The following is a 22,466-nucleotide window of genomic DNA, read 5'->3' on the forward strand; positions in this document are numbered from 1 at the left end:
TAATAATTGCTTTCCTTCAACAGACACCATTTTAAAAATATGTATACTTACATCAAAAAAGTACTTTAAAAGCCATTTTTGGTATAAACAGCTGGAGTTAAAATCAATGTTTAGACTCGGAGGAAGATTTCGCAGTAACTTCGCTATTAAGCCAATATTATCTTTAGTGAGGCATGGCAACAAATTATCCACTAATTCCTTCCAGTGTGGTGGTTTAATTAGAAACTTGTAATCGAGACCTTTAATAAAACTTATTTTCATAAATAAAACATAAACTTAAAAATATGTAATATTTCAGATACATTTATTTGTATTTGAACACACTGTTCAGTACAATGAGGAAGTTTGGTGCAACAAAAAATTGGACATAAACGATGCTTTTTAAAGCATCGTTTATGTCCAATTTTTTGTCCATATTTTTAAATAAGAGCATTTAATTCAATGGTGAAGTTTCTCAAAAATATAAGAATTTATTTTTTTTTTTTAAAAAAAGAAATATTTGTGTTCTTATGATTTACCCAAATATTTAATTTTGAGGGCCATTTTCAACGAGTTGTAAATAACTCACTATTAGAAAATGGAATCAAGTTGGGGTAGAGTGGGATTCGAACCACGGACCTTTGGTCCGTGAGTCCGAGACACTAGCCACAGGACCACAACCCGATTTTATTGGAAGCGTTTTACATAACAATAGAATTATAGTAATGGTACTCTACCAACTGCTGCTGTTGTATTCAGAATGCCACCATAAAAAAATATTTAAATAAAATAGAACACTTACTTGAACAAACTGATTTAACTTTTTAATTAATTTAATGTGATCTTTAGCAGTGAGTCTGTTCATAGTGTAGCTATTACTTATATTATTAATCACATTAAAATATGAAATCAATGCTTGAAAATCATTTCCGCTGATTGATGTCCAAACTTCATTATTTAAACTGCAAGAATCAAACGTAAAATTATTTATATTGTCAGCTCATTCCATTCACACATGGCAAACATTAGAAAATGTGAAAGTACATACCTTTTGATAACAGAGTCCGGGTTTTTTTTTAGATATCGCAGTAAATTTGATTGGGATAATAAAGTATTGCACTCTGAAAATCCAATTTCTAAATTATTTTGTAAAACGTGGCAAACGTGAGCCAAAACTACTTCCTCTATTTCAATATCATACTTAATTTGCCAAATCTAATGCTTTTTTTAAACCTATCCATTATTCCTGTCCTAAAATAACAAATAAGAAAACATATTTAATATTAATATGCACCTTTTATTCAACCTTTTCAAAAAAACTTTACATACTTTTTATTGTCAAAATTCTCGAACGGTAGCTCAATATAACTCACCTATTGTTAGATTACAGAATACCGGGAATGAATATGCATCACATTTTGATATATTTAGTTTATCTCTGCCTAACTTAAAAAATAAAGTGACCAACATATTTTTATCAAAAAGAGCAAATCATCTTCAGAAGATTGGGTTGGAATAGTTATAATTTGATTGATTAATGTATTTTGTTATTGTATAATTTCTTTAAAATATGTATGTATTTCAGGTAATTAATAATGTGTACAGTACGAGTATATTAATATTTCACACTCGATTTTTTTTTTTAACATTTTTATTTCTAAGCACTCTTTATACCACATATATGTAAATGGCAGAAATGCCGTATATAAATAAATAAATAAATAAATATAATGGGAAAGAGATCATTTTTCATAAGTATATAGCGAACCCATAACGTTGATTTTGGGGTTATTTTTATTGTTTTCTTTGTCATTGTATTTGAAAGTTCTCTAAAACAAAATGAAGTACAAATAATAATAAAACAACTTAGTTTTTAACTAATTTTTTTTTATTTCTACCGACCGGTTTCAAAAATATACAAGCTTCTTTGTGAAGGTATAATTTACTAATGAGTCTTATCCTACTTTGTTTTACAAATAATAATAAAACAACTTAGTTTTTAACTAATTTTTTTTTTATTTCTACCGACCGGTTTCAAAAATATACAAGCTTCTTTGTGAAGGTATAATTTACTAATGAGTCTTATCCTTCTTTGTTTTAAGTGTCTACTAAATATTAAATATAAACATATGGAGCTAATAAGTCAAGTCTTTTTGTCATGTAACTTACTTGAGAATCAGTCTACAACCCGGGTACAGCTATTCAGGAGGAAGATTCTACTATTAAAAAATCCTGTCTACGCTTGATAACTCTGTTACAGGTCAAGAAATTAAATATACCGACATGGAAGTACTGAAAAGAGCCCTTGAGCTATTAATGTTGATTTTTTAGACTCCAAATGGTCACAACTACTATTGAGTAGGAAAAATCTATTAAATCAGTCTTCGCTCCAAATAAAACAGCTTATCGAGCTACATAATGAACTCGGCAGTAGAAAAGCAAATGGTGAGATTTTTTAACTAAAAATGACATTCAATTAAACTCTACTATCAAAATGTAAGGGGCATTAGAACAAAGCTACAATAACTTAAAACGGCATTATTAACAACGGATTTGGCATTTATTCATTAACAAAAACATGGTTGAACAACAACATTGACAATGCTGAACTGGCTTTTTCTAAACACTTAATATATAGGAATGATCGAGGTAAACTCACCGGTAACAGGTCTTGTGGAGGTGAAGTTTTGATCACAGTATTTACGAAGTTCTCATTGTGAATGCTCAAATGTACAAAATCAAATCTAGAACAACTTTGAAAAAGAGAAAAAATAATAAGCTGCGTGAGAGACTTACCTTGCTAAATTTATAATTGCAGCTTTTTTATACGAGCTGTCATTAATAAAACGTTTAACATCCAGACGCAGTTCATGTGATTAAGTTTTTCTCCTTCTAAAAGCTCCATATATTTTTCACGGCACTTTAAAAATCCCCTTTTGGAATCGTTCAGGGAATCAGATGACACTTTTTCAACTGATTTTATCATATCGGATACGAGCTAAAAAAATAACCAATGATAAAATGTATTTGATAGTTAACAATAAAAGACATATGTATAAAATTATTATTAATTCTCACCTTTGCAGGAGAAAGAAAAAATGCGCCATCAGGTAGATTATTCATTTCCATGTAATTTAAAAGTGCATAGAAGTACAATATTCCATTAATTGAACTACAATCCAGTGGAACGTTCAGAGAATTTTCTTTAAATACCGAGTGGCAAGTGCCACAAAGTAATTGGGATATGAATAAAGCTGTGTCTTCTGCTAGAATATGCTCAGCACACTCAATTAGCACTGAAAAAATAAATTATCATGCTCAAAACATATAAACTTCACTAAATATAAAAATATTAAGATAATTTATCATCGTGCCATAGTTTTTGATCTTCTATAATATCAACTGTGAGCATCTTTTATAAATAAAAAATTTATTCTATCATAAATTAACCCAATTAATTATGTAAATAAACTACTGTTAGAGTTATACATACCTTCATCAATTTTAGTTTCTACACTACCATAGTTGAAACTATCCTGGAGCAAGTTATTCCTCATTAAGGCTTGTAGTAGAACAAGCTGCTTATCGGAAGTATCAGGAGTAGAAAATTTATCATAACTTGTAGAGAAATTGGAAATTTGTGGATTTTTGTGCAAGGATGAATAGAATAAGTGACATGATATTGTTGTATCTTCTAAACTTTGGATATTTTCCTCGGTAGAATCTGGTTCATTTTTCTCATTTATCCAACTAAAATATTAAAAATTATCATTATCAGATTATAGGGTGAGAGGAAAGAATGGAGACGTTTGGATGAGGCCTTTATCCAGCAGTGGAGAGAATAAGGCCGAAGAAGAAGAAAGAAGTGGGTAACTCAAAAATCCCGATTTTACAATTGACTAGTTGTAGTAATTCCCCACGATATGTAAGTAAAGATTCCATGTAACTAAAAATTTTAATAGTACCATTTAAAAAGAAAAAAATATGGTTGACTGATTTATTCCATTTCTTTTTCAATTCAATAAATTTGATTTTGTGTAGGAAATCTGATAAATCACTTTCTATTCTATAAATAAATAAAAATGAACATTAAATAATTACGCCATATTCAGAGCCTCTCTCCACGAGTTTTTGTCACTAAATGCCATGAATGGTTTGTGTAAATATTTCTCCATCACATTTGTGGCTGCAATTATTCCTTTATTTTCTGTTAATGGCTGAAAAAAAAAAAATCATTACACTTACCGAGAAACGAAAATCATGTTTTATTTAAATATAAATGACCTGGTGATGAATTTTTTAAATCTCCACAATTTAAAAAATGTTAAATAAACAATACATTGGCTGGTATAAAGTATTAGACATTTCCATTTTTATTCATGACTAATGAGGCTAATCATTATATTATTTTATAAAAAATACTTACTGATGTTAATGCTTCAACATAATCTTCGTCCGTTGATTCTATACTATCTTGTAAATTAACTTGTTTAGCACTGAATTTACTGGTTAAATTCACCAAATTATTCATTTCCCATTGTAACATTTCAGCTTCCACAAATGACCTGAAAAAATATTTCACTATGAATTGCCTTCAAATTTTCATTTGGTAGGTATACATAAAATGATTTGTAAATTTTAAAGTCTTTGAATATATTTTTTTGCAGCTATATTCTTCATGGTGAGAAATAAACAAGTTTTGAAATAACCTACACTAGAAAAAAGAACATTATTTTCGAGTATGTTCCAAATTTTATTGAAAGCAAAATGTTTTTTTTTACATCTATTGTATCATTGGGTCAATGCCAAAGTTATGAATCTTATGGCTTAGTAATAATCTATTAACAAATATAATAAATTATTGAACGCGGGCCGTGGTTTTACAATGTTAAAGCAATACATAAAATATTTTTGGTCCCAAAAACTTGAAAATTATTTGCCCAGAAATATCTGGTCTTATCACACATTTTTTTAATTTGCTGTCAAAACTGTCGAAGAATTTTTGCAACTTTGGCCTTTCGATATTTTTATAAATAGAGAGTAACATACCTCATCTGTAAGAGGTTTTCAAGATGCTGAGCATGGCAGTGCAATATGGCCAGGTTAAGAAGGTCCCTCCTGAGTACAGGCTGTAGAAGGCGAGGCTCTGCCCCCAGTCGACGAGCCGCCCGCTCCGCCTCAGCCCCCGCTTGACAGCCCCCTCCCACGATCACAAGCTGTCCACATAGGACCCCCGCATTTTCAAAATCTTCATTATCCGCAGCTTTCTCAGCACATAGTGACAAAATCATCACCTTTCTGCATACACATACACATAATTACATATTTAACTCCACTTAATGATAAAATTAAAAAAACAATAGATAATAAATAAAATTTATGCCATCAAAAACATGTGTTTTTTTTCATTAATTAAATAAAGACAATTATTTAGATATTTAATGAAGCAAGAAGACTGTTTTTTTTTATATTTAAAAAATATTGGTGTATTTTCAACGTCATGTTTTGGATAGATGGACATCAGCATGAATTTTCAGGAATTCTTATTGGAGTTTGAGAATATTAATTAGATGGATCGAGTAAAATTGTCATGATAATAGAGCTGCACGGCGGTAAGGGAAAATGTCATTGAGATCCCCCTCACCTAGAAGGCACTCACACATCAGATTAGATTATTCTAACTAAATTATGAAGAAAAAAACTTCACTCTCGAAACTCAAATAAACAATTTATGGTGTAGGTTATGTATTATGTATGCATTATCTGTGGTTTACCTTTTAATTTCATCATCCATGGATATTCTAAGCAATCTGGCTAGCTGAAGCAGTTTTTCTACAGATTTGTGAGCCTTGTTATTAGAATTTAAGCAATCTTCAATTAGAGCAATTTTCGGAGTATACATGCGCACTAAAAGAAAAGATAACTAATTTATTTTTCAAAACCAAAGGTAACCCGTCAAACAAGTATAAGATAAAAATGAAAAATACCTTGGATAGGAAGAATGCTTAGTTCATATTCTTGGATTATTCTGAGAGCAGAAATAAGATCCTTCTCTTCTTGAACTTCGTTATTGTCTTCTTTAATTAATTGCAAGCATGCCCTTTGAAAATAAAAGACGAGTAAAATTATGGATTAATAAAAAATAGTGAAACTTTTTATAAAATAAGTAAGATAATTAAAATTTTACTTTTATCGTACATTGTTTTTGCTGACTTCACTTACGGTATCTAACTACACATTTACAAATATTTCATTTCTACAGTATGTTTTTAGCAAAATTTGAACGATATTCGACGGCTGATATACGCTTTTATATTTGGCTAAAAACATACTGGAGAAATTAAAAACTTAATTAACTACAATATTTTAACTGTTTTATTTTTTTAAAACAATTATTGAAGGCATAATTTTATGTAGAATTAATGAAAAACACCACAAAATTTATATAATTTAAAATGCTTCTGAAAAATTAAAAATTAAGATTTTGTTGCAAAAGTTATTTTTTAAAATTATATTATATTTAAATTATTTCAACAAATTTTACTTAAATACAAAGCCTTTATATGAGAATTAATGTACCAGGTACTAGGTAGTCATGATGCGTTCAAATAATATTATGATGATTTGAATGCACGACTTGTTCATTTGTAGCATTCATGGAGAAGGATACAAAATTGTGTTTTTAGTGGTTAACTCAAAAATGCGGTTTAAATACAAATAGATATTAGGAAAACAACAGATGTCATAGGTATAAACATAGAATTAAGAATAGTTCAGTAGGAGCGTAGAAACATATTTGAATACATCGGACTGTGTTCAATAATTCCCCCGCTATGCCCTACTTTCGCCGCGCGCATTCGTGATGTCGCCGCGTAATGTTGCACGGTGGGAAAAAAAATCATAACACAAATGTAAGGTAAAAATAAAAGCAATCTGTTAATTTCTCTAAAATTTTACTGTGAACGCGGAAATATTGATTGACACAACAGAGTAGATAAGTAAAGGGTCACATAATAAGAGTAATTGAATTAACGAACTTTAAACATAAAATATAAAACAAATTTTATTTTACATAAAACAGATATTTTATATCATGTTAAATAATATTTGATGTTTTGAAGATAATGTCGGTCAAATGTCCAAAACAGAGTTGTTTAATCCGAGGTCTATTTTTCATTATTTCTCTTATAAGATGAGCAAAGTAGAGTAAAAAAATTTACTACCCTGGCTACACTAACGAAATTTCCATTTTGTTTCTTTGGCAATCTGACAGATGGAAAAATAATTCAATTTTTAAGTAATGCATTTGCTACTTAAACATTTGTTTGCTAATCACACATGAAATGTGATACCATTCTCTTTCTTTAAGATCCTAGCAGTATTTCTACACTTTAAAAGGACACAACATGGCATAGTGGAATTCAAATCAGGAGTTGCGTACTGAGCGACGTCTATAAAGAAACTAATGGGTCAAAACGTAAATCTACTCATTTATGGGTAGTTTAGTCGCCTTCTGTTTGATGTGTGTTTGCGGTTTCTGGACTATTCTTAATTCTACGGTCCAAATTTTAAGAGGCCTAATCTGCCAATCGAAAAGTAATTATGTATTTATATCAAACTTTTAAGTATAGTTTTTTATCAGACATAACTTTAAAATGATCGTACTTATCTAATGCATGTTTCCTACATGCACGATTTTGAAAAAAACAGCGATTGAAAAAGGCTAAATTATATGATTTCTTTACTTTTTACGAGACTACAGCCTTAAGGATTTTTGCTAAAATTGTCTACTCACCAAGAATACTCCAGTGACGTGTCATAAATACTTGATGCTGAATTAAAGTATTCTGTAGCTGCTTTTAAGATAAGAGCAACACTCTTACCATATGGGACTTTTTGGGATACATTAATTCTATGAATCGGCCTTAATTTATTTGACAGAATGGGATGAGACTCGGCCGCACTATCTCCGTGTGATTGGCAGGTCAGAACTTGTCTAGTGGCATTAATATTAGTCTTATTGGCAGATAATAGGAGTGAGGAAGCGTATATCTACAAAAATTAAAAAAGGTATTCAATACGTATACAGATTAATAAAGACAGTTTAATGTAGGTGATGTTTTAGGTAATTTTACCTCGTAACACAATTCAATATCAACACAGCAAAATACTTTGGTATGTAAGTCTAAAATATCTGCTAGCAGTTCATTCCATTCTTCTGTTGTAAGGCTTGGAATTCTGTAAAAAATAAATTATTATTATATATTTTTTTTAGATATACAGCGCAAAACGATGGTAATGATACAATAATCTATCAATGTTTTATTATTTATCTTTAATAAATTACATCAAATATATATGTAAAATTTGACAAATCAAAACAGCATAAGAGTTTTTACATTGTATTATATGTATTTATTTATTTAAATGTAGAGTTCAGCACTACTGCCAATTACAATGTACATAATTATATAACTTGGTAACTACAGAAACATGATTTAAAAAAAGCACAAAAGATTATTAAGGTCCATGAAAACAATACTAAACAAAGACGAATAAGTTACTAATACACATTATGATACATAGTTAGAGAGGAAGAGTCTAAAGCTGGTAATCCCAGATTGGAAAAGATCCACCTCTCTCGGTAGGCTGTTCAACAGGCCAATCATTCTCCCCACAGGCATCATCAACGGTAAATTTGTCCTGCATTCTGGAAGAACAAATGGTCTATGTTGCCTAGCTCTTAAATAGTTGCTCGGTACATAATGTTGGGATTGTAAATCAACCCATTCAGAAGTTTAAAGGCCATCATAAGCAAGGTAATTCTCTTTGATACCAAGCATACCTAAAAGGTACAATGATGGGTACTGCAATGGGTAGTATCCATACTCTCTCATGTATAGGTAACGAAGAACTTCTTCTGTGTTCTCTCAACCATTAGTGAGTAAGTCGCTTCTTCAGCCCCCCACACCACCGCACCACTCTCCAGAATGCTACGCACTAAAGTTGTATTGTGTTTTTACTTCGTGATTCTTGGCTACAAAGGTCTACAATATATGCAAGAAGAGTGATTGGCTGATTAATGTTAATCAATTGTGATGTTTTTTTCAAAGAAATAACTAAATTAAAAAGTGTGACTAAACCTGAGAGCGAATGGATGTATTCTGAAACAGGTAGAAGAAATTGTGTATCTGGAAAGTATGTTTACTAGGGATGGAAATACTGAGAAGGACATAAAAAGGAAGGTGCCAGGAACAGGCTGAATGTCGCATTAAAATCAACCTTGGTAAATAAATAAGTGGCAGGAGGCAAAATCAAGAGTTCATAACAGAGTCCTGGTGCCAAGCTTTAAGTATGGAATTGGAAGAACAAGTATGTAAGTAGGCTAAATGCTGTCGAAATGCAATCTCTCTGGTGAATGTGTGAAAAGGGAGTACACAATAGGTACACAAATATCAAGATCTATGTATCATATAAGCCTGAGATAAGCATTATCAACAAAATCAATAAAGGAGTGCTGCGTTGATTTGAACATGTAGAACTAATGGACAGAACCGCTAAAAGATTTACAATGCAAATGTTGATGGATGCAAAAAACGAGGAAGACCAAGAAAAACATGGCATAATCACATCCAACATATATTTGAAGATGGACATGTTAAAAGTTGAAATAATCAGAGCCTGTACATGAGATGTGTTAATGTAGAAGGCAAGGTCTGTATGCAAAGATAAAGTGAAGTGGCGTTCTATCCTTTTTGTCTACCCCTACATAGAAATGGCTTGATGATTTGTTTTGAAAGTAAATTTGATATTTTTCATGAGTTCACAAAAAAACTTGAGAAAATTAGTTAAATATATTGACTTTAAGATGGTGAAAGAGAAGAAAAAAAAATGAATACATTAAAAGTTTAAAAAAATACTGATAACATTATTCGATTATTATTATTTTTACATATTATAATTATGTAGTTTAAAATATATTTTCAATATATTATGTCTATGTACCTGTTTGATGCATTGCGGGACATTTTAGTTAGGAGAGAAATAACTTCTTTGGGATCCAATGAAAGTGTTTTCAATTCAGAAAATGTTATGCTCACATCATGAGAGTCGAGGAGAGAACAAGCATTCAAGAAACGTTCTAATTCATCTAAAACCCTCACAAAATATGATGGAACAACACTCGAATCACTGAAAAATAATACATCAGGCATTAGCAATGTCATTCTTATAAATAGTTAACTCAATCAAAAGAATTTGGTAAATAAAAATAAAAACATTATCTCCAAAAATCTTTTAAAAACCACTTTCCCACAAATGTATAAATGTACATAATAATATGTAGCAATAGTGAACGTGCCACCATTTGTTTTATGACTTTAAAATTTTAATACCATTCACATGAGCTCTTAAAACATGTGTAAATTGTATTATTTGAATACACAGTTAATTAATATAATCTTTTTTCGGTTTGGTCAAATATATGAGGCAATAAATCGCATTCCCAAAAGTACCTATACATTGCCTTAAGTCTAAATTTGGTTATTTTAAGTTATGAATGCAGTTAAAACATTTTTCTTATCTTTCTTAGAACACTCATGTATCTATGATTTTTTTGAGTGAGATATACCACAAACTTCCGTATTCTTTGAAATCAATTGAGTAAAATATAGAGATGAAAATTGCAGTAATTGTGATGCTACAGTTTTATTCTCATATTTTTACAGTCAAATGAGCAAATACCACAAAAAACACTAGGTATGACAATTTTCATTTTTTAAATTAATTTATTTTGGTTATTAACATAAATTATTTAAGCCATTGTATTGGGTCAACATATCAGACCAGGAATACTTGAGCAATGGTTTGACATTATTAAGGTATAATACTTTCCAATAGCAAGAGTATTTGCTTATTAAACATAGTTTCACTGATGTGAAAAATGTCAATCTCCAAAGTGATAATGTTCGCTGCCTGACTGCTCTTCCAATCAGCATAACCAGATGCAGGTTGGTTCTGGAAGCCGGGAGGTAAAACAGTCTGTGCTGACGCTGTCGGAGATAACCATCAGGAACATAAAAATTGATCCTCTCTAAAATGGCTGAGTTCTCGATAAAACAATATACATTCAGTTAGAAGGATTACGTAATACATTTTAAAAAGTTTGTGCTCTTCAGCAAAATGCCCAATTTCGACAGTAAACATTTGGGGGTGCGAAACATACAAAAAGTCAACATAAGTTTAAAAAAACCAAAAAAAATATTCACTATCAAAAATACTATTTCTGTATCTGTACTGAAATGAACCAGTATAAAAAAATTATTACCTTTCTTTGGGGAGAGCATCTAACATTTTAAAGCATAAATGAAGTTGCTCGAGAGAGTCTTGCACTAACAAACAGCCGTTAACTAAATCCAAACACTGTTTTGTGTTAAGTTGTAACACTGAAGCATTTTTCAAAATCTAAAAAAAAATACATTGATAATTACAAAAAAATCTGTCTGTCCAATAATGACAGCAAACTAAATTAATAAAAAACCATACCATTATAGGAAGAGCCAAATTTTCTTTAGCCACATTCACAACATATTCATTGAAGAGGGATTCTTTCAAAGTATCATTATCAGACATGGATTGACATCTTTCTAAGTATGGGAATAGTACATTCTGCACATCTTCAATAACACTTTCCTCGGTTGACTGAAATAATTAAAAAACCATATTACATTATAAATATTGTCGTTGTACCGGCAATATCTGTTAAGTAACTTTTTTTTTTTAATTAGGAAGATAATTTAAACAATGTACCTTTCAATGATGGATTTTTTTACATATTTTTTCATTGATGGCAAAAAGGAAAAATAGGCAATTTTATTTTGAAAAAATATTTAAGTATATTTTGTTGAAAGAAAATTATGCAATCTTAACGAGAAATTAAAAATCCTTAAAAAAAACACTTATATTGCCAGCGCAACGACGATATTTCAAATCAATTGAATATGGTTCTAGTTTTATGTAGTTCTAACCGCATTAACTTTAGGGGTAGTTGGCTAAGTTTTTTAATAGCTATACTCCACTGAATGAATTTATTTTATATAAGAATTAATAAATACCGTAATGTTTTTGATGCGTAATTATTATTGTACAAACAAATTTCTAATAGAAGCGGTAATTTGTTTAGAGAGTGTACTTAGTAAGTAAATAGTAAGACTTCTTTTATGATTTGATTGGTTTCATTTTTGGTGATTATACAATGTTAAAGAAAAAAAAACACAATATAAATTCATTCGTACCTTGGACATCAAATAATTTGATACTTGAAATCGAGAACAACCTTCTAATCTTGCAAGACTCATTTCTTCAACTTGAACATCGTAGAGCAGGGTGATTAAAGTCATTAGAAGGCATTTAAGTGTTTCCAGACCTGGGACTTTTCCCTCTTGTGCTAGGTGTATTAATGTCAATGCATATTTTGGAAAACCCGAATAGATCTCAATCTCACGGGCTCTACTTATATACCAATCAGTTAAATTTACTGGAGGTAAAGTATTCTCCGATCCATCGTTAGATTCATAACTCTCATCTTCATTCCAGTTATTGGTCCATATAGAACTAAAATGGAAACATTTCAAAGTATTGTATTGCACTACAAAAGTATGATGATTTATTTATTTAACACTTTTTATACATATACAGTTTATATACATATGAGAGCGGGCATATTGCCTTAAGACAATTTCTTCCTACCTACCCAATTCACATAATCTCAGATTTTTATTGTCAAACTTTGAGATATAAATGCATAAAAAGCTACGTAAAACAAATGAAATTATTCATATTAAACTAAAAAAATGTGTAACAAAAACTATTGAATAATATTTTAGTCAAAAATCAGTTTACCTGAAATGGGTAGACATTGCATTTATTCCTCAACGGACGTTAAAATAATTAGATAATAATTCATGTTTACCAACATAACCATAAAAAGAAAACATAAATAAATATTGGTTTACAGTAAACCTTTTTAAAATTAAAAAAAAATTGCATAACCTTTGTTTTTTTCAATGTGTTATTATTATTAGTAATAAGTAATAAGGAGGGTTGGTTTACTATTAGAATGGACAAACAAAAACTTCTTAACACTAAATGCCAAGAAATGCAATATAATACATTTCCAAACACAAAAGAAGAACCATAACATGAACATAAAAATAAACAACTAAACTCTTAAAGAACTAGAACATATGACTTACCTAGGACTCACAATGGACAGACAATTAAAATGGACAAAACACATAGACGGACTCACTAAAGTAATGGCATCACTACATAGCCTCTTCTACAAAATTAAAGATTTTATACCGAAAAAGGAAAAAATTATGATGTACGAAGCCTATGTCAAAAGTAAATTGAGTTACATGATCGCCTTCTGGGGAACTGGTAACAAGACAGACATAACAAGAATACAAAGACAACAAAATAAAATTCTTAAACTAACATACAACCTACCCTATCTGACCTCTACGACTGAACTGTACAAAAAAACACACCAGTTTGACATAAACTACTTGACTAAAATTGAGACCTTAAAAATTGTGCACAAAATAACGCTGGGAAACATACAAGACGACGACATAATATTAGTCAAAAATGCTGACATACACAAATATAACACCAGACAACAACAACACTATCATATTGAAAAAGCAAAGACAAACACAGGACAGTCAAAAATACTACATAATGGACTTAAACACTACAACGAACTACCTTACTACTTGAAAACTTTTTTTATTTTTTTATTTATTGGGGATATCAACAGTAATACATGTAATACAAATATAACAAATAACATATACAGAGAATAAAACCAATGACAGATATCCACAGAAATACATTAAATACACGTACAATACATACTAGTGTGTTTGTGTGAGTGTAAGTGAGTGAGAGGGTGGGTGTGTGGGTGTTATATTGGAAAGAGGGTGACAGGTATCGAAAATATAAATATATATAAAATATTAAGAAATAGAGATAAAATTTAATAAAATAAAATAAAACTTTATTATTGAAACTAAGTATAAGACAAAAAAGTATGTTTTAAGACGCGCATTTTAAATGTTATTTTTTTACAATCAAATGGATCAATAAGGGGAAAGTTCAAATTATATTCACTAGCAAAACGTATAAGTGGAGAGTTCTGGGCATAGTTCGTACGAACTGCTGGCACATGAAATAGAGAGCTCGACGTGTGACGGGTGCGGTAGCCGGGGACATTTAATGATAACTCTGACATAAGAGCCGGACTATCAAGGCGTCCACTGAGTATCTCATGAAGCACCACTTACTGGAGACAAATTTAAAATCAATCTGAAAAAGCACATGATGACTGAACTAACTAGACTAGACGAGACATAAAATGACTTGACAACATTAAATTTCTAATGTAACCCTGACGGGTTTTTTAAAATTGTAAATAAATAAAAAATAAATAAAGTTAAAAAAATATAGCGTCACTGATTATTTGTCTTGTAATAGGTGAGATTTATCTCTAATATTTTTACCCATTTATAATAAATTATGGGTTTTAAGTACCTGAAAATATCTTTTTCACACCAATCACTATCTCTTTGGGAGATATTTGCCTTTGATTGGGAATCGGCAGTAGTATTAGTTATTATTAGCAATGACTTGTACTCCTTCGGATCGAGGGTTTCTGGAAGGTTTTGAAGAACTTGAAGTCGAGCTGATAGTTGAAACAAATGAGGCCAGAGGCAGCTCAAGGCTCGAACTCTTCCCTCTCTCGCAAATTCTATTGCACTTGTTTTGATGCTGTTAATACGTAGCCGATCATATTCATCACTTGTGTATGTACAAAATTCACAATCAATTATAGCCTAGAAACATTACAATAATAAATATAAAGATAAAAATAGCTATTGAAAAACAATATGCAATTTTTGGTTAGAGTGATGTAAAGAAAAATACGTAAGTACTACAAATAAAATTTGTTTTGATTTTTGACAATAATAACTTGAATTTTATTATTTACGTTTAGTCATTTACGCAACCCATAGCGATTTTTCAAAATTTCAATAGTAAGATATCGAGAAGTACGAGATAAAAGAGGGAAAGACTTTATGTATTTAACTCCACAAGCATCTATTGTGCAGAAAAAAAAACATTCACATATTAAAATATTTGAAATTTACAAAACGGTCTAAAGCTTTAATCTATGAATATTCTTTACTATAAAATTTACCTTATAAATCTCCAAGCGATCAAAATAAAACAACATTGTGTGTCTGAATTGCAGAATTTCTTTTTTTTGTGTTGTTAAGTCTGTCACGGATAAATTATTCAACATTTTTTTAGTTGAACTTTTCCCACCTTTGGTCTCATAATCTAAAAATGTAATTATGTTTAGTTGGTATGTCAATATTACATTTATTTATTACAAATTCATGAATAAAACGCATAAATGTTACCTTTCAAAATTTCTTCATTGGTGATTTCTAAACCAAATTCTAACAACTCTTTAGCCGCTTGTAATGTTTCTGGAACTCTATCGCAACATTGCTGTATGACCCACATTTTTTTAGATATTTTTCCCTGGTAAATAATATAAAACATTAATATAAATAAGTTTTCAAAAATGAATTGTGACCAACACTATTATAATATGCAAGTAGATCAATTTACCAAATAATCATTGATGCTTTGATGTGAAACTTTAGAAGATCGCCATTGTTGTTGGTAAACTAGGTCTTTATCCAAGTTGTAGGAATTAGCAAGAGCGAGGGCTTCAGAAAAGTCTGCATTTTCAATCTAAATAAAAATATATTGAATGAGATAATATTTTTGTATTAATTGTTATTAAATACATTATTTCAGTATATTTTATCTGTGCACTTAAAATATTAAATATGTTTAAGACATAAATAGAAAAAAATTCAATTTAAAACAAAAATTTACACTATTTAAGTAATTTGCCACATTTTCTATTTACTGCATAAGAAAGAACATATTAATCCAATACTTCACAAGGAAGGAAAGAAAAGTACATTGTTAAGGTGTGGTTTTAACATGATATGATTATGATGTAGTAAAAAACTAAACCTGACCAGGAAAATGAAACATAATTGCGACAATTCATATTTTTTTCAAAATAATAACAAAAATTAGTTATATGAGTATGAAAGATAATTTAACCGTAATTATTCCCTGATTAAATATTACCTTTCGAGAATACAAATCTTCAGGAGTAGTACTTCGCAAGCAAAGGAGTCTGTAAACACGTGACAAAAGGTTGAGCTTCTTGGGTTTTGGCTGAAATCTCTCCATGTCTGTTACAATATAAAGGGCGCTCTTCATGATTTCGGTGCTTCGTTTAACAAGAGACATCTTTTCATCATCAGACGAATCACCTGTGATATTGCTGTCTAAATTTTCTTTAATTTTGTTTGAGTCATCCTGAAAAGATGTTATTTTGTATTTTTAAATACAGGAATGTAAATAAATATCCCTAGAAACCAATTAGAATCCATCCTGATTTTCCAACTCTGATGTTAAATTTTATGTCACTTAAATAAATCCAATCGTGTGCAGTAATATTGCAGGGTAATTACTACGACTAGGTAACTTCAAAATCAGCATTTGTGAGTTATCCACTAACAACACATTTTTTTATCCTCCTCTACGAATGCTACAAATAGACAAGTCAAGCATTCAAATCATCATAATATGATTCAAATGAATCACGACTTGTCTATTTGTAGCATTTACGGAGGAAGATACAAAAGTGTGTTAATAGTGGATAATTCGAAAATGCTGATTTTGAAGTTACCTAGTTGTAGTAATTACCCCACGATATGTAAAGTGTTAATTGAAATAAAATATTTTGCCTTTCATTACCATGCAAGCGAATGAGTTTTACATACTCCTTAAAAAAATCCCATTCAAAAATATGATTCAGTACAGAAAAAGCATTTTATTTTATATAACTACTCATTTTCATTTCAAACATAGATAAAATGTTATTGTTCATTTTGTAGCTTACATTAGAGTCCGAGTTTCGCCTCATTTTCTTTGCTGATATTAACATTGCTTCACACTCCAGTGACAGAAAACCATTATCAAAGGTACTGGAAATCTGAAATACCCAAAAGTAAAATGAAGCTTAACCCAACAATGTTTGAGTATGTCCAAATGGAGTTATTCATATTTAAATTTATTTCAACAGAAAGGGGAAAACATTTTTGAGAAGGGAATATGGAAGTCTAGGCATTTACAGGGCTTATGACCTGTCATTGGCTGGTTTAAGTGGCCACTTTACACACTGTGTAACATTCACCATCCAGCCCATGTTTGAACATACACATTTCCTCAACTCTTCCATCTGTTGACTGTTGTGAAGCAAAAGAGCTGAAACCTTTATCACGTGGGTGAGATTCATCCGGCAGAACCAAATCACCTACTAGGCAACGCTTGAAAACAATTTTCCAATTTTTATACTTCTTTTACCAGCTAGTTAATTCAACAATGTTTGAGTATGTCTAAAAGCTTGCAGACTGGCTGGATTTCCTCCCTAGGGAGTTATTCATATTTAAATTTATTGTTCTCTCTGTTGAAACATATTTAAATATAAAGCTTAACCATTTATGAGTGCAGAAAATCTTATACTTGTGAGATATTCTTACCTGAGGATGTCCTTGAAGGAATTCTGGACTGTCACCAAGCATATTATGTAAATCTGATGTTGAACAAATGGTTACCGAGCCATTGAGTCGTGTTATTATTACAGCCTACAAAAAATTTGGTTTGAGATATATTAAAAAAATATTCATAAAATAATACTTTTAAGACATAAAACAATTATGTGTTGCATAAACAACAAAAACACATTACTTTTAGAATTTTGGTAAAAAATATAATATATTGCAACCTGGTTTGATAAACTGGCAATATATTTCTTTTACTCAACTTTGTATTTCAAAATAATGTTTCAATTTAATGTTATAGAAATGAACATAATATATTACAAAATGTAAATGTATGTGTGTAAAAGAATGTACATTTTTATAATTGTTTTTGTAAATATTGTTAAAATTACCTTAAATTACACTAAAATAAAAAAAAACTATTTATAATTACCTCTAAAGTCCACCAATTTATATCGATGGGCGAAAATTCCGACATTTCTAGACTTACTGGTGGCCAAACTTTGTGTTTACTATTTACTAGTAGTGTACTTTGAACATCGAAATTGGGTTGAGATTGTAAAGGCCACATCTTATGGCACCTTAAATTGGGAAGTTGCCATATGGACACACTACCATTCATGTGAAGGCACGCTATAAAGGAACCATTTGCCGAAGGGACTGCTTTTGTTATAACACTCTGAAATGAGAATACCACCTTTTGATAAACATTATTGAAAAATTAAATTAAATTCATTAAGTTGTTGATCAAAATCAGCATACGTAATACAAAAACGGTGCATTCAACAAATATATTTATATTAAAACAAGTATAAATATTATAAAAGGAACATAATGATCTGTACATAATTTGCATGTATCATTTACCACATTATACCATTATTGTAGAATACGTTTTTTTTTTTTTTAATATTAGAGAAATCTGTAATAGATACCATGCAAAAGAATACATGAAAATTTCCAAATTCTTCTAAGAGTTAGATAAGTCTTTTTTGAAGACTAGCATTATTATATACATAGAATTATGAATTTCAAATAAAAAAATGGCCAAAACAAGTACTATAGTAACCATTTTCTAATTTATATTTACTTAAAGTATTGTCATAAATCAATTACCATAACAAATCAAAGGTCCCCCAGTATGGCGGAAGCCCCTCTTTGTCTTTATTAATTTAAAGAAAACAAAATAAGAATACCATTAGGTATTTTAAACAACCTGTTGCGATGTCTTCCAAGATGTCAAATGGTAAGCAGATATCCATGATGCCAATGACAATGGTGCATCTCTTTCAAGAGTTATTGCAAGTTTATAAAATGGACTATCATTCAACAGCCGCCAACCTCTGAGGCCATAATCAATTGCTTTGGTGGATACCTATAAAAAGAAGAATCAATTATAAGAACAACTCGGGAATGTTTCGAAAACATCCACTGTATTATTAATGAAAATTATTTATTTATTTATTAAGTTGGCGTTTATTTTATAGAACTCTATACTATAACCAGGCAAAACAATTGTCCGATTTTTGTTTAAAAAAAAAAAAAAAAGTATTATTACAGTCAAATCAATGTTTTATTTTAATATTAAATTATAACAATTTACCTTCCCTTGAGCCGATGGTAAACCAGTTACAAAGATCATGTTGTGTGCCGTATGATATGTGATAGTACTTATGCCTCCATCTATATTAAATATATGATTAGCTATATAACCATCAGTTGGAGATACAAAAAAGCTTCTTAAAGCACCTTTATAGTCAACTATCAAGACTTCGCAGGACCTGAAACAAAAATAATAGTTGATAAGCATAACGACAAATTGTTAAAAAGTTGTCCTGCTGTTAAAAACTTCAGAAAATCAAAACTGTTCAAATAAAAAACATGCATTTAAATACACAATAAAAAAATGCCTTGGTTAATAGAAATATGTAGCATCCATGACTGTTATTACGTGTGAAGCAAAATAAAATTTAGATACATCTAATAAACTTAACTTTAGATTTATAAAGTACATTTGAGCATGCAAAATACTTTATTTAGAATTACTTAACTCAGGCGTAATAAAAATTAATGTATTACCATTTTCGATCAATCACCCTTGAAGTAAGGAAAATAATTCCCGTTACTGCATGAGTAGTGTCAGTACACTTTGTTTCCGGAGGTTGTGAGCAATCCTGTAACAGACAAATTACATTAATTAAAATTGCTTTCCATTTCTTGATTACACTTGTTTAATTTAGACATTACATAAATAGAATAAAGAAATAACTCACAGATGCAATATCAAACAGATTGGTGGCCATCAAATCATAAAAGCTAACTATTCCACTGCTGTGTGCAATCGCCAACATGGAACAATCCGGGCTCCATACCATTTTCCTCCATTGTGGAGAATGGTCTCTGGGAACTAATTAAAAAATACATCAAAAGATTTCTTGCAAATATTCTATGGTTTCATATCTTGATGTTTCTGGTATCAGATCTCACAGAAAATATTATAATTGCATTTGTAGGAGAGAAAAAAATAAGTTGAAAATAATTATGTACATTATTATATTATCATAACTTTCCAAATATATTATATACATACATTTTATTACAGGCATATTTTCAAAGTGTAATGACTTCTATTTATTTATTTATTTTTCAAAAACAAACAGTCAACAATGATATAATAACATAAAAAAGATACAATTTAAAGACAGACCAGCGAAATTTATAAATAAAAATCATACATATTAAATTATGGTACAACACAGGGGTGTGTTTATGTGTATTTGCATGAGAGTAAGTGTAGAGGTGTATTTGTGTGGGAGTAAGTGTTCAGGTGTGTGTAAGCGTGAGCATCATTTAATAGCAAGTGGGAGCGTATCGCAGTCAGAAACAATAAGTCTTAATTTATTTTAAAATAAATTAAGGGACATATAACTTATTTAGCATGATCATCAAAGATGTCAATAAAACTATTTAAAGCACAAAGACACTTATTAATTTAGTGGGAACTCGGCATAAAAAGACAAGTAGAATTAAGAGAATATTAAAAATATAAAAAAGAAGAAAAAAATTGACATGTTGAAATGAATTCGGATTTAAAATGACTTTTTTTACATGAATGGCATAAATTGCCTTTATCATAATATTTTTTCATACAAGTGTGAAAAAATATTGTACAAAATTACAGTTTTTTTAAAAACCTTAGCGTATCTTGATCATTATTGTTACAAGAAGGTAAGATGATCAGTCTTAAGCTTGAAATGCCAGTCCTGGGACTATGGAATATTATTGAGTAAAAACACCCTGTTAAATAAATATTTCATGTTAACCATGTCAGGAATCAAACCTTAAACCTCTTGCATGGTAGGAAAATGCTCTGAACATTTGACGACTAGAAGCATTATCCTGTTCGATATAGAAATCGATCAATAAATTCTAAGATAAACTTCTGCATCTGAAACTATAAATGTTTTAAGTAATTGGCGTATCGGCAACCAGATTGGTGTACTTATATTGGTCATCGAGTTAAGAAGTCTCATACGTCATACTTGAAGAAATTGTAAAAACTCAACCAATAGATTTTTACTTGTCTTACAAGCTACTTTAGAAAACACAGTATATAGAATACCCATAACATACCTCCTGCTCTAGCAACAATTGTAGAATAATTCCCTCGTTTGGTGCGGATTTCTAAAACGGAGTCTTGCAAAACGGCGACCACTTTTCCATCATCACCCAAACATATCTGCCAGGGCTGCAGTTGATTTATATAACTAAAACAATGAAACAATACTTATAGTACTTGTTGATTTATTCAAACAACAAGCAACGAAATTTACTCCTATTCATACCTCGAAATATTTTCTAGGAGAGATTGTTCTGGTTTTAAATAATTTACTAAGTATCCTAGCGTAGATTGACCGGAAACTTTCTTTGGTGTTATTTCTCCCCTCTGTAATAAATAAATCAATTAAAGAAAAAGAAAACACAAAACATGCATAAGAACGTGTTTATTTGATAGGAAGAAATATTTTGAATTCAAAAATTATATAAATATTGTGCATACTATAAAGTCAGGATCAGGTCTCCATTCGGCGTAAACAAATAGTTCATAAAGTATGCTGTCTCTGTTTACAGTTGACATTTTATTGTGAAGAACACGTTAAAAAATATTTATATTTTATTGAGCGACCGAATTAGTCTAGTTAAGAAATAAAATCCAAATCAGAGTTGGACACTTTGACAGCAATTTGACAGAATGGCAGATCTGGCAGGGCTGCGTTCATAAGTATGTAAACATCATCCAGTGGTCGCCAAGTGATCTCCATGCGTTATTTTTATGAAAAAAAAACTACTCTTTCGATTTCTTGTGGGAACCAATACCTACTATATTCGTAAAAACCAACACCAGCAGGAACAGTACTTAGTAGTTTTTTTCTGTAATGTATTTCTGATCTAATTTACTGTAATAATTAATCATAACTTCCTTAACACTATTATTATCTGTAGATATCCAATGTTTCTTTTGATTGACAAAAATATACAAAGCCTCGCAATTAAATGTAAAAAATACTTACAGCGAATGATTATTTTTGAGAAATGTGAAAGTACAGAATTTTTAAAAATAGTATTACCTCTGAAAACAATTCTCAAAAAAAAAGTTATTTCCGTGACATAGTTTAAGTACTGCAGAAGAACTTTGTTTTTCCAGGTCTTCATATTTTTGCCAAAAACACCCAAATTATGTGCAACAAATTCTGTCTTGACATGATG

General features: G+C 30.1%; 1 protein-coding gene across 1 annotated transcript; it reads right to left on the reverse strand.

The window, feature by feature from the left end:
• Positions 1-1,048: 1,048 nt before the first annotated feature.
• LOC148277757 (NBAS subunit of NRZ tethering complex-like) lies at positions 1,049-21,979 on the reverse strand. Its single transcript, XM_088232428.1, has 30 exons — positions 21,760-21,979; positions 21,545-21,645; positions 21,333-21,466; positions 19,973-20,106; positions 19,779-19,873; positions 19,303-19,480; positions 18,916-19,074; positions 18,133-18,378; positions 17,679-17,783; positions 17,039-17,131; positions 16,219-16,452; positions 15,682-15,807; positions 15,468-15,591; positions 15,242-15,384; positions 14,575-14,876; positions 12,273-12,591; positions 11,524-11,679; positions 11,306-11,442; positions 9,985-10,170; positions 8,115-8,217; positions 7,775-8,031; positions 5,967-6,079; positions 5,754-5,886; positions 5,029-5,277; positions 4,406-4,544; positions 4,081-4,196; positions 3,473-3,729; positions 3,058-3,275; positions 2,776-2,977; positions 1,049-1,230 (listed from the first exon to the last, which is right to left on the reverse strand). The coding sequence occupies exons 1-29, from the start codon at positions 21,835-21,837 to the stop codon at positions 2,786-2,788; spliced, it is 4,827 nt and encodes a 1,608-aa protein (XP_088088554.1). The 5' UTR covers positions 21,838-21,979; the 3' UTR covers positions 1,049-1,230; positions 2,776-2,785.
• Positions 21,980-22,466: the final 487 nt, after the last annotated feature.

This window comes from Micrasema longulum, unplaced genomic scaffold (genome assembly GCF_059751315.1).
Source record: "Micrasema longulum isolate JH-2025_06_02 unplaced genomic scaffold, ASM5975131v1 h1tg000984l, whole genome shotgun sequence".
NCBI lineage: Eukaryota > Metazoa > Arthropoda > Insecta > Trichoptera > Brachycentridae > Micrasema > Micrasema longulum.